At 38.6% G+C, this 12,491-nt stretch overlaps 2 protein-coding genes across 5 annotated transcripts in view; one reads left to right on the top strand and one right to left on the bottom strand.

The window, feature by feature from the left end:
• Positions 1 to 12,491, top strand: part of brf1b (BRF1 general transcription factor IIIB subunit b) — a 77,284-nt gene that overhangs the window by 15,035 nt on the left and 49,758 nt on the right. For 2 of the 3 annotated variants that reach the window (XM_077220842.1, XM_077220843.1), the window contains 2 exons: positions 1,766 to 1,797; positions 4,071 to 4,143. In XM_077220842.1, coding sequence (XP_077076957.1) covers positions 1,766 to 1,797; positions 4,071 to 4,143 — 105 coding nt within the window. Of the gene's footprint in view, positions 1 to 1,765; positions 1,798 to 4,070; positions 4,144 to 10,058; positions 10,288 to 12,491 lie in introns of those variants that run through there. The other variant, XM_077220844.1, reaches the window with a different exon arrangement.
• btbd6b (BTB (POZ) domain containing 6b) lies at positions 5,509 to 10,154 on the bottom strand. 2 transcript variants are annotated; one of them, XM_077220849.1, is made up of 5 exons: positions 10,026 to 10,154; positions 7,789 to 8,083; positions 7,610 to 7,700; positions 7,399 to 7,517; positions 5,509 to 6,725 (listed from the first exon to the last, which is right to left on the bottom strand). In XM_077220849.1, the coding sequence occupies exons 2-5, from the start codon at positions 7,992 to 7,994 to the stop codon at positions 5,693 to 5,695; spliced, it is 1,449 nt and encodes a 482-aa protein (XP_077076964.1). In that variant the 5' UTR covers positions 7,995 to 8,083; positions 10,026 to 10,154; the 3' UTR covers positions 5,509 to 5,692. The 2 variants fall into 2 exon arrangements, with proteins under 2 accessions (XP_077076964.1, XP_077076965.1); XM_077220850.1 differs by lacking the exon at positions 10,026 to 10,154 and having other exon boundaries at positions 7,789 to 8,523.

Genomic DNA, 12,491 nt, shown 5'->3' with positions numbered 1-12,491 from the left:
TGGAATCACAGAGGATGTTCCCTGGAGTAAATCATGAAAAGAAGCCCAGCAAGTCGCTCTTTGAGCCACTACTCCCTCGTAAAAAAAAAAAAAAAAGATTTTCAGTGTCCGTCCTGGTTGTGTACAAAAGCTATTGAAGTGACACTCTTTTAACCTAAAAATTCATGTCCCCTTTACTGTAGTGAAAATATGGATCTCAGTCATAGTGACCTGTGATTTTTAAGGAAAATATAATTCCCCTTGTTCCAAATTTTAAGGTTGTTTTTCCCCAGCCTGTCAAAATGATTGTGCAAAATGTGTGTTTGAGACTCGCCACACCTGTGTTACAACACAGCATGCCTGGATAGTGTTACACCACTGCTTTCTCTCTCTGTCTCACAAACAGACAGACTCTTACAAGCACCCTCCTGTCTATCTTCTTGGGTCACACCCAGTTTTCCGCTCTGCTTTTGTGAGGCGTCAGGCCTGTCTGGGTACCTGGTGTACCGTTTAGAGTTGCCAAAGGAGAATTGTTACCTGTCCCTGGGTGGGGCTCTTTCAGTTGCCTGCAAAGATTCGGTACTTCACGCTAAACAGCAGAAACACAAAGAAGTCGCTCACTTCTTTACAGACCGCCAAACCCATTCCGAATAGTGGACAATTTTTAAATGTGTTCTGCTTTGCCTCATCAAACATCCTTAGAACTATCTCATGCATCTTTGTGATATGATACACAGAATTATTTTGGACAAGCGGATACTAACTACTTTATGTGAGAATTATCTTGACTTTCACTTTTAAGTGTGAGATAATTAAACTTCAGCTTCTTTCAAATATCTCAGCATTTCCTTGTACATTTTAGCCAATTAGCAGTGTTTTATTTTAGGAACAGTACATTTTTTAGAACAGGTTCTCTAAGGTGAAGATTGACTTTTGTTCTGGAAACATTGATTCAATGTTTTAGCTTCACTGACCCGATCTGTCGATTGTTGGGCTGACAGGGCATCATTTCAGAGGCATTATCATGATGAGATTCTTGGTTTGTTGCTTACTCGTACATTTTATACATAAGTGCGAGTTCTAAAGACAAGGAGCCCTTCAAATGCATGCATCTTACAAATATAGTGGACACTAGTCATGCATTTTATGTTAAAGCCTTAAAACTTTTTTCAATAAATGCATCATATTTCTCTAAAAAAAAATTATAGTTTTTGATCATACTGGGAGGAGTCACAGCATTAAACATGATTTTATTTAAAAACCATATAGAGACATGAGCCTTGTTGTATTTAAGAGGTAAAGACAGTTATCAATATCACTGATTTCAGTCATAATAATATAAATACTCTCTTTCACACCAGGCTATGATTAAGGCCGTCAGACTCCTGATAAAGTGGGATTAGCTTGTCTTGTAGTGATGCTAATCTCTGTGCTAAAGGGGGCATTAGTCACCATGGAGACACGTGCCTCAGGTGTGTGTGCCAATCAGGTGAGCAGTAACAGATGGTCAGGGTGAATCTCTTGCAGAGATAAGGAGATCCTGTCTGAAGCCCATTGATGTAAAGAGATGATCAGTGAAAGTCGAAACTCCTCCAGTGACAATTACAGAGCTGTCCGATGCCTAATTAATCACTGTGACCAGGATTCATTTAAGAGCATAATTGACTTCTTATTTTAAGCTATGTAGTTGGACAAAGATGTTTAGATCTTTATCACACTTTTAAACAATTTTATGATATAATCCATTTGTTTTGTATTCTCCTTCCCTTCCTTAACTGACGGGCAGACATGCTCCTGGACCTGAGTGATCTTTTACAGGTTTGCTCCCTTTCATTTCAATTTCGTTCATATATTTTCCACAATACTCTGAATAACATAATGCAATATAAGCGGCTTTGCTAAGCATGATGTTCAACCATTAAATAATATTTTATACCCTCCATATGAACATATGAAAGAAATGCTGTATGATATATTGCATATGGCATAACAGGCAAGCAGACACCATGTCAGAAATGATGATGTCCAGCTTCCGTCCACCTCATATACTTACATAATTTCTGTTCATTTAAAAGGCCAGCTTTTTTTCCACTTTTTCAACAAGTTTGACATTTCAATAGATATAAATGCAGATGCCAAAATTTTGTATTTCTGAAATCTGATTGGATATTTCAGGAAATAAGCTGTTATACTCACACATGTGACAGCACATAAGAAGAATTTTTGGTACCCACATACCCAAATATTACTTGGCACAATAATTGCATCTTTTGTCTTATTGATGTTGACACTTGATACAGACAATCAAGGCCATGGTCCAGTGATTTTACAACTAGAGCATAGTGCTGCTTTTCTAATGCCTTATTGCTTTATTAAACAATATGTTGTTTTTGAAACAATAGACAGTACTGTCTTTATGACAACAATATATACCGTTTAGGTTTTATTAGCAGTTATTTTAGGGCCAGACATTTTGGTGCTTAAGCACTGGTGTGATGTTATTTTTACACCCTCAGCTGTCCACTGAACTATCTGCTATTGAACAGACACTAGATGGTTGGGGCGGAGGATGAAATATGTCATGAATCTTTAGCAAGTGCAGCCACACCCAAATCTAACGGGACCCCCAATATATCCTGCCTGGATGCCAGGCAAACTAGGGACCTGGTGCTGAGGTCATAACCCCTTCATCATTACAATGGGGTCTCTGAAGTGCTGTTAAAAGTGCACATATTAACATGTTAATATATATATATATATATATATATATATATATATATATATATATATATATATATATATATATATATATATATATATATATACTCTACCGCAGAGGTCTTCAACACTGCTCCTGTCCTGGAGAGTTTAGCTCCAACCCTAATCAAACACACCTGAACCAGCTAATCAAGCTCTCAGTATCACTTGAAACAGAGATGTGCTGCGTCCTAATTTGCCTACTTATACTATGCCCTAAAAGTATGTACAGTTTTTGTTAAGAAAAAGTAAAAGTTTTGACTATACAGCTTTGGGACATTCTACTCTAGTCATAATTGCGTCTTTAACGGACCTCTATGTCGCTTACTTAAGTGCATCACCGTTTAAACTGCCCTGCCAATCATCTTGTCACAGTTTATATCCTCCACATTCAATTTAATTTAATTTCATACCGTTTCGGAGAGAAATGTAGCAGCATGTTGATCTACACTGCAGGTTGTGGGTCTTTTATTTGGAGACTCTCCTCATGTGTTTGCATAATGATGCATTAAAAGGTTATTGAATTATTGACTTCATTGATTTTTTTTTTGTTCATGGTTATGCGACAGTCGATCACTGTTGCGGATACCATAGAAATTAATGAGAAGTGCCGTAAACTGAAGCATACTTGTCGCACAATTCAAACCAAAACGAACAAACATGTTGAAGGTTAGCCAATGGGCTGTCCATGCATTTAAAGATAAGCTATTTCCTCACAAAAGTGGTTTATTCAGCATAGTGAAGCCTCTCCTCCATTGACATACATTCAAAAAAGGTCTTGTCTCCTTCTCTGTATACTGCAGTGTAAGCAGGCATTACGCTTTTTTTTTTTTTGGCTAAGGTTGCAGGCTTGTCTTCACATGGCTTTGCTTGAAAATTGTATTGGTGTGAACTTCAGGTGTGCTGAAGCAGGTTGGGATAAAGTTTGCAGGACAGTGGTTCCCCAGGGGCAGGGTTGAAGACCCAAAAGTTTGAGCTCAGTAAGATTTTTTTTTTAAAGAAACACTTTTATTCAGCAAGGATGCTGAAATCGATTTTTATACTACTAATGATTAATATTTCAAATAAATGCTGTTATTTATTATTTATCAATTTTCACTAAAATATCTATGAAGTGCTGGGTTGTAATCTGGTTTTATGATCATATAATGGATTTGAAAAAATAAAGAATGTTCTTCTCTGATAAATTTTAAAGTGGTAAGGTTGCTATTTATAAAGACTAATTAGAAGCAATTATGTAACATATTTAATTCCCTGTGTCCAGAATCAGTGATTGGTAACATGTAAAGTTGAACTCATTGAAGAGTTTTCAGTTATATTTCTTATTGTTGTAGGTTAATGTTTACATTCTGGGAAAGACCTTCCTCCTGTTGGCTAGAGAACTCTGTATCAACGCTCCAGCCGTCGGTAAGTCTCTCTGTAATGACCTCTCTGTGACGTATCTAATGTAATTCAGCTGACCGGAACATTGCTTTTGAATGAACCTCATTAATAAAGCAGGCAGCATCTCTCAAAACAATTCATTTGCTAAATTGGTTATCAATAATACACCATGGCTGGATCAATACAAGTACTGTCTATCTGTTCACTTGATCTGGCCTATGGATTCCTAGTTACATTAAAAGGGAGAAGATTTGCCGTTGCTGTATTTTCATCCAGACATGTTGGGCAATATTTTCTGCTATATTCTGTAATTCAGACCCCAGGTTGAAAATGTTTTACCCGTCTGGAAATTGTATTCATAGTAAGTTGCAGTCTAGCCAGATGTAACTAGGGGGCACTGCGTCATCAAAAAAATCCATTATGGTCCATCATACTCATTGCGAACCTTTTTCCACCTTCTGTGCACATTATGAGAACAGAACATGTCTGCAGTTTTTAAAACAGACTCATCAGATTAAACGAAGCAGAGACAAAATGATGCAAGTATACACAAGAGAGCATCCCAATGTTAAAGTACTGGGCATAATCCCAGAATGCAGTCTGATTAACAGCTCTCCATGTGTCATAATTCCATATTCATCTGTTTTTGTAGGGGTTTTTTGTTGTTGTCAAAAATCTGCTGTTTTACCAAGCTGCATCTGCTCCGTGTTTACTAAAGCCTTAATTAGAATGCAAACGGTGGAGCAGCAGATTCTATGGGCTCAATTCAAACAGTCTCCCTATTCAGTTCCTTGTGCAGCCCACTGAGGATAATAGGTTCTTTATGTGGCCTTTCAAGATTAATATTTCATCCACACTTAACAATCGCTGTCTAATTAACACAAGCCCAATGCATTTGTGGAGTGTGGCTACATTTTTCGGATTTCAGTTATTATATAATGCACACCATTAAGATAAAAAAAAAAAAATCATTTTAAAGTGTATATACTTACACTTTTTAGGGCAGTTAAAATAAATATTGAGTTCAACCTCCCTCGCTTCTGAAGACAGGACTGTGCAGAATAGAATTAGTAGATCCTTCATTGATGCATTTCATGAGTGCATGTATAAGAATTAAAAACAACTTTGAGCTTGAGTCACAAAAACATTTATAATCTGCAGTTCAGGAAGCTGATCACTAATACAAGACATTTTATTTGTCAATCAGCATCAAGCTGAAGTTATGTACAAAACATGACACACTAGTGGCTTCTGTCCACTATCAGCAGTACAAATATATATATATATATATATATATATATATATATATATATATATATATATATATATATATATATATATATATATATATATGCTTGCTGCAGCTTCCATAATTAAATCAAATATATATTTTTGCAATAAATAAAGCTGAAGAACATTCCTTCCATCTGAGCCCGTTGTGGTACTGAAGAGCCGTTACCATTGAGTTCACCACTGCTACATAATGAAGGCAAGAGCCTCACGAGACCCTGTATTCAATCCATCCTAATTCCAGTGAGCGGAATGCACTGCAATGGGACGTCCTGACAACATTTCAGGCATAGAAAACCAGTTCTGGGATCTGACCCCCCTGCACGCCAGTTCCGTTGGTACTGTCCGAGGAACATTGGAACTGAAAAGTCACCTTTCCAAATTGCACTTCCGTCATACCCTCCTGTCCAAAGTAGCTAAGTTCATTCCCATCTAATACGGCACTGACTGTGTAGAAGGTGTCCTGCTCCACTTGGACCGGGTGTTCAAACCATACAGAGAAGGTGCCGCTGGACCCGTCTGAAACAAATTTTGTTAGGTTCTGGGCCAGGGTCACTCCTTGGCGCTTGAGTTCGATCTTGACGCTGTATTCTGCCTTTCCACCACTGGAACCATACAAGCCAAGACCTGCGATGAAGATCCTCTTGTCCACCGCGAACTGAATGCTATCGCAGCGTCCGCGGTAGCGCCACTGGTTACTACGGTAAGCCGAGGACTGGAAACGATGGCAGCGCTGTGGTGTCAGACCCTTTCTTTTTTGCAGTGGGAATTCCAGCTTGGGCTGATTAGCTGCTGTGTACCACAGAAAGACATCATGAGTCTCTTCCAGCGTTAAAATGTCTGACTGCGCAGCTCCGTTGGCAAACTCCTCAAGGGTCATGGTTGGGATACGAACCAAGTAGAGAGCCTTGCCCAGCACTGCCCTTTTATTACGAGCGGTTGGTCCCAGTCCCTGCCTTTTGCATTCAGCCACAGACCATTCGAGAGCCGCCTGGAAGACCACCGCCTCCCGGGTGTTGAGGGTCTCTCGCTTGAGTATGATTTCCAGCGTTTGAAGATCAATCTCACAGAAACCCTCAGAGCGAAGCGCCAGCTCTGCCTGAGCATCAATGACCTCCCAACACCGCTGGGTCAGCTCAGGCTCCTCAAACAGTCGACTCTGGGACAACAACACACAGGCATTTTTGGCCTCTAGGCTCGTCTCCAGAAAGGTGACACAGGCCTTAGCCAGTGCAGGCACTATATACTTTTTGGCAGCGTACAGAGTGGCCAGCACTGTGTCCGCTTCAAGTTCAATCTCATCGCTGTACATGTACCTGAAAGTGAACAAAAAAAAAAAGGGTTAAGAAATCATATCTTTCCAATAGCTTTGCAAGCATTAGGCTTTGTAGTGATTGAGTTTAGAGTTATATGCATGGGTCAATGACAAATAATAGATGATTTAAAAAAAATAAAAAATAAAAATTCTAGGTTACAATGTATCTTGAAAGTGTACTCTTTGTATTCATGTTGGATTAATATTGTTTTGAAAAACACATTTAAGAAAATTCCCAATGTGATGACTAAAGTAACCAAGTAAAAAGTAATAACATTTACCTTCAACACATATATTTGTTAAAATGTTTTTAAATATATTTTTCTATGTATATAAAAACATCATGAATTCATAAATATGACATTTGGGTATGAGTTGCACCAAATTACATTTCATATCCTGAACTAACGTCAAATTGTCTGATATTTTAAGAGATTATTAACATCGCCAGTCAAGAGGGATTTTATGTTTTTCTTCATGTTGGTTGCACCAAATTACTTTGGTGGAATTTTTTTTCAAATATTACTAAAGAGTGAACCAGTTGTGTAAAGATTTTTTCTAGGATTTTTTTTTAATAAAAAAAGGGTGTGTCATTGTATAAATGAATAAATTAATCGATCAAGAAAAAGAAAAGAACCTTCACATCATTCACCTATATACAGTGCAAGACCTACTTCAAAAGGATTAAAAAAGCAGCAGGCTCCACATCAGGAATATGAATCTCAGATTCTCCTTCCGCTAGATCTCCGTAAAACATGGCACCAAAAACAGAACTCCCCACTGCCAGCACATACTGAAAAAACAAATGCCACACAAAAGCGTTTAAGCATACGGTTGATGAAAGAGCCACTCGAGATGCATTTTGACACGGGAGGATGCGCTCACCTTGTGTGCTGGAACTTTTTGGGATGCGCCAGGAGGACCAACAACAAAATGAACATCTGCCATGAGTTCGTTATTGAACATCAAAGCATTCCTGAAGGGAACAAAATGCAATAGAATTTCATGTTTTTGGACCGATAACAGCCTATATTGTTTGAAAAGCAAACCGAACGCGCCCTTACCTCTCTCGCAATGTCGGATGGGTGGACTGCCAGCTGGCAGTCTCGACGTTATTATTGTTGATGTTCTGCTGAGTGGCAGTTGTAGTCGGCGTGGTCACCGTTTGAGTGACTTGGACGATGGTCTTTTTGCCGGCAGCTGTTACTGCTGTGCTGTTACTGTTGGGAAGGTTGGTGTTTATGCTGGCAGGATAGAGTTCTGCAGCCATCTTCTTCCTCAAGGACAAAGTCACGATTTCATAGCATACTGGCAGCTTGCTGAGCTGTTTCCCACTCTTTCTTGTCCTTTTTAAGGTTTCTGGAAGCAAAAGAAAAAACGTCAAAAACTTCATGATCCTGCCATATAGGCAATCTGGCGTTGTTGGCATCAGCGATTCTATCCACCAGTCTGCAGAGTATCTATAAGACAGGTGTATATCGGGTGGGGGGAAACGACTCCCTTTGATTTAATAAGAAACTAAAAGCCTTGGTCACTCAATTCACGCGCTTCCATAGCATATTTCCCTCTCTGGCACATTTGCAAGCCCGTCCAGCGGAAATATTCCAGCTCGAATACTTTTTCCTCTTTCTCATCGCATCCTCTCGATTTCTTTTTATCTCGCGCCAATACAGTGAAAGTAATACGTTGCAAGTAAATCAAAGTTGTTCGGTTAAATAAGTCAGAGGTCTGAGTCGACCACTGAAAGTACTACGGGATCCTTATCTGCCTACATATCTGTGTGTATCCCCTCTCTCAGCGTCTCTACTCTGTATTGAAGCCCGTTTTGTGTAGCGGGAGAGGACGCCCAGCTTTCTGTTGACAAATCAAACTACGAGTGAATCGGACGTCAGTATCCCAGATGCGCCTCCCACACATATACAGCCAAACCTCTCTCTCTCTCTCGCCGCTCACACGAGCATGAATTAACCCCTTGCGCATTGTTTACTACGGTTGGGAACCGCGAACCGTTCCGTTAAAAAAACCCGACAGATTTCGTGGAACACATTACTAAAATACTCTGACAGTGTTTTCTAGTCCTGCACTACTGTTCATCGCAACAGCCGACAGTTATATCGTTTCCCGAACGAACGATTCTTATGAGTCTCCTGTTTTAGTGAATCAAAAACATATAACGCAACCAAATAATGATTCTTGTGAATCGGCTCTATTGCATCAAAATCATTTATGAATCAGACGTAGAGTTACTGAATTAGCTTGACCAAGTCATTACTTTCATGTAATGCACGAAGAACTGATAATGTGTTGTATGGCATGTGAGACAATTAGGCCTATGTGTGTAGGCTATTTACTGACTAATTACATGACAACATGTAGTTAGGACAATTTATGCTGGACACATTCTGGACTAAATATGTTACAACATTTTATTTTATTTTCGAAATGCATTTATGTCGGATTTAATTTGTGCTGCATCTAAAAAGCCTTTAGCAAATCACTGAAATGGCTGTGCATGCACACCTTTTGGAATAAATGCATTGCATTTATTTATGTTCTGTTGAATCTGACTGATTATGTCATATAACAATAAATGCAATTGATTAATTAAAAGTAGGCTACTAAAAGAATACTAACTTAACGGGCTGTTAAGCAACCCGAATCGTTAAAGGGAATCGTTTAATTCGCGGTCCCCATCTCTACTGTTGACACTATGTTCACGTCACCACTTCCACCAACACGGGCATACAAAATTCAAGATGTATCATATCTTACAATAGTTTGATACAGGTCACCATTACCAGGGGCCAAACAGATTTAATCTGCGTTATATGAAATCCCGCGCGTAGCTTTTAAGGCATTTTTTATTTCATTTAGTAACTTTTTCCACCAACATGCAAAACAGAACTCGACATTGTAACGATTTCCCACAATCATCACCGAGCTTCAGTTGCAGTGTTTCAACTTCATAGGATCCGTTCAATCTGCTGATGCAGCCTTAAATGTCTCATAAGGGGATAAACATCTGCAACGAAGCGCTCAATCAAACTACTAAGCAAGTCTTTGATGTCTTCGGTAGAAATATCGCTCGTGCTCACCATTAACATGCACGATCAATGATTCGGGCGCGAGCGTTCCAACCGGGTTTAAAGAGATCAAGTAGCAGCAGAACAGAGCTACCGTCCGCATAGACTTGTCCACCAAAACGGACTCTGTAGTCGAAGTAATATGAATCATTATTCGCGATTCAATAAAACAATAACCGCAGAGGAACTTAAATAGTAGATCATTAGTCGTTATTTACCTTATTGTTGACCGAAGCATAGCTGCCAGGAAAATACATTCAGGTTTGATGTTTGAAGGCTCGCTGGCAGCCAGGAGCCATGTTAAATCTACAGTGTGCTATGAGAGAGAGGGGGTTGGGCTTCCACAGTTTTCCCGGATCTCCAACAGAGGGCTCCGGCGCTGGAAACTGGATCCTTCGCCTACGATAAGCGGCTTATCTATCTCACACAATTTAGACAATGATGTTTTTTGCCAGCCAGAGTCTGTGAAACATGCACACAGTGAGTGAAATGTTCTGAATGTAAAGCACTTATAGTGAGTCACTTTGGGTTAGAGAATCTGGTTAAAAGGCGCACTGATGTTTTGTTAATTAAAAAAGTTTTATAGCTACATTAATTTAATAGCACCTTTAGTGAAATTAAAATGATGTAAACGCGCATGAGATGCAGACTCCAGTCATATCAGACTTTTAGAAAAAAACTGTTTTTATTCTACATGAAGCAGTCGCCCACTCATGGATGGTGCCATGTTGGCATTTTATGACCAACCAATAAAGAGGTTCAGTTCTGACTACTGCTGTAATACTTTATTTATGTTTTTATATGATGTTTTTAGGTGTTCAATGTGCTTTCACATAACACATCACTATTTCCTTGACCAAACAATCTTTCCAATGCCAAAAGCATACAACAAATGGTCCTAATCTACACTCACGGTGTACTGTAATAAAATCGAAAAGTCATCCTCTATTTCCATATAAAAATCTCAGATGGCCAGACAATGTTTTATGAAAAATTTAAATATTGATGTCCTGGACATTGTAAGCCTAGAGACTGTTGTTTATACCATGACTTTTTTAAAGTTTATAATCTGTGATATGAATAAATAGTGCTCATAAACAACTGTTGAGATAGATTTCTCAATTGAAATGATTAGAGGCTTGAACCCGGAAGCAGTTTTCCTTACATCACGACGTAACAAGTGGATACAAACAAACAGCTTTGGTGTGAAATGTCAGCAGTTAGCAAACAAAATCCATGCATCCCGGCCAATAGGGGTCAGCTTGAAGTTCAAAAGCACTGCTAATATTGGAATGAATAAAAACAACTAAATTCTAACACATACAAGGGGTGCGTTCCACTTTGCTATCAGACCAACACTTGCGAACTTTCCTTAGCACTTCTTTTCAGACTATCTTTACCACCATTTTGAAGTACGTTCCACTTCGTCAATTGGACGAGGGGAGTTTATATAAACAGACCCTTGACCCATCAATTTTGACTTTACTCATACAGTATGTACACGTCAGACGGCTTCATATACCACAATGCAACACAATTCCATTTAAACTCATTACTTCAACTAGTAGTGGGAACTCATGCAATGTTAGCAATGACATACATCTCTTCACAAGACGGAGGGAAGTTAGCGAGGGAAGAGCATACAATTATGCATCTTTAACTATTAAAGGGAAACTAAAATGTAGTATTAAATACTTGTACACCCCCTGAATTAGATGTTACAATAGGTGTTACAACAATTTTAAAAAAGATTGTTGATATCATTCAGCTGTTTTGTTCTCTCAGTAATGAATTTGTATAGTTTTCACACATTGCCACTTTGTCAGGTTGCAGAATGAACTGTATATTGAAAATACAGTTCTGCCATGTACTACTGTAATTGCCAAAGGCCTTGATGAGCACTTTTTAATTTAGCGCTCTTATAGAATCAAAATCAAGCTTTCCCCTAAGCAAATGATGATTTAACAATTACAGACACATCAGACAAGGTCAGACACTGAGTTTGAAATGTCTGATGGTCCCTGGGTGCATCTTTTATGGGATGTCTTTATTCAGCCTAGATAAGAATACATTTTAGCACCAGAATGAAGAGCATCATCCATATTTTTGCTTCTATAGGGGGGTCTGTTATAGGAAATGCAGCATCTGACTTTATTATAAAGGACATTTAAAATCCTATCCTGTACTGCTGTCCACAACAGCAGAGAATTATTTCAAAGGCCTCTTTTACTGCAATGCCAAGTTTCAAATCCCCTCCAACTAATCTAACAGATCTATTTGATTATTTCTCTCTTTTCATTTATCATTTTTCCCTTAATCAAACTCTGACAGCTACAGTCTCACAAATCAGATAATTTTACAGCCATGACTGAAATAGAAGTCTGAAAATCAATTTATTTTTCAGTGCGGTATGGATCATTCCAAAGAATGTTACATGAGAAAATACAATTTTTCTTAAATGACTTATACTATTTCCTGTTTCACAAATGGCACCGAATATTTGCTATGTCAACTGCTCTGCTCTACTGCATTAATATGATAATCTAATATAAAATTACCTAGATGTATAAAAAGGCCAGTGACAGACAGACGATTTCAATGAACATTCTATGTTTCGTAAGTGCTGGTGCAGTCCCTATAGTGTAGCCTCACATAGGATTTCAGATGGCCGCCTTTCTTAGCTG

The sequence above is a fragment of the Siphateles boraxobius genome, unplaced genomic scaffold (genome assembly GCF_051911475.1).
Source record: "Siphateles boraxobius isolate OS27281-9 unplaced genomic scaffold, OSU_SipBor_1 8, whole genome shotgun sequence".
Lineage (NCBI taxonomy): Eukaryota > Metazoa > Chordata > Actinopteri > Cypriniformes > Leuciscidae > Siphateles > Siphateles boraxobius.
The sequence above is the reverse complement of the archived record's forward strand: the minus strand, read 5'-3'. Positions and strand labels throughout refer to the sequence as shown.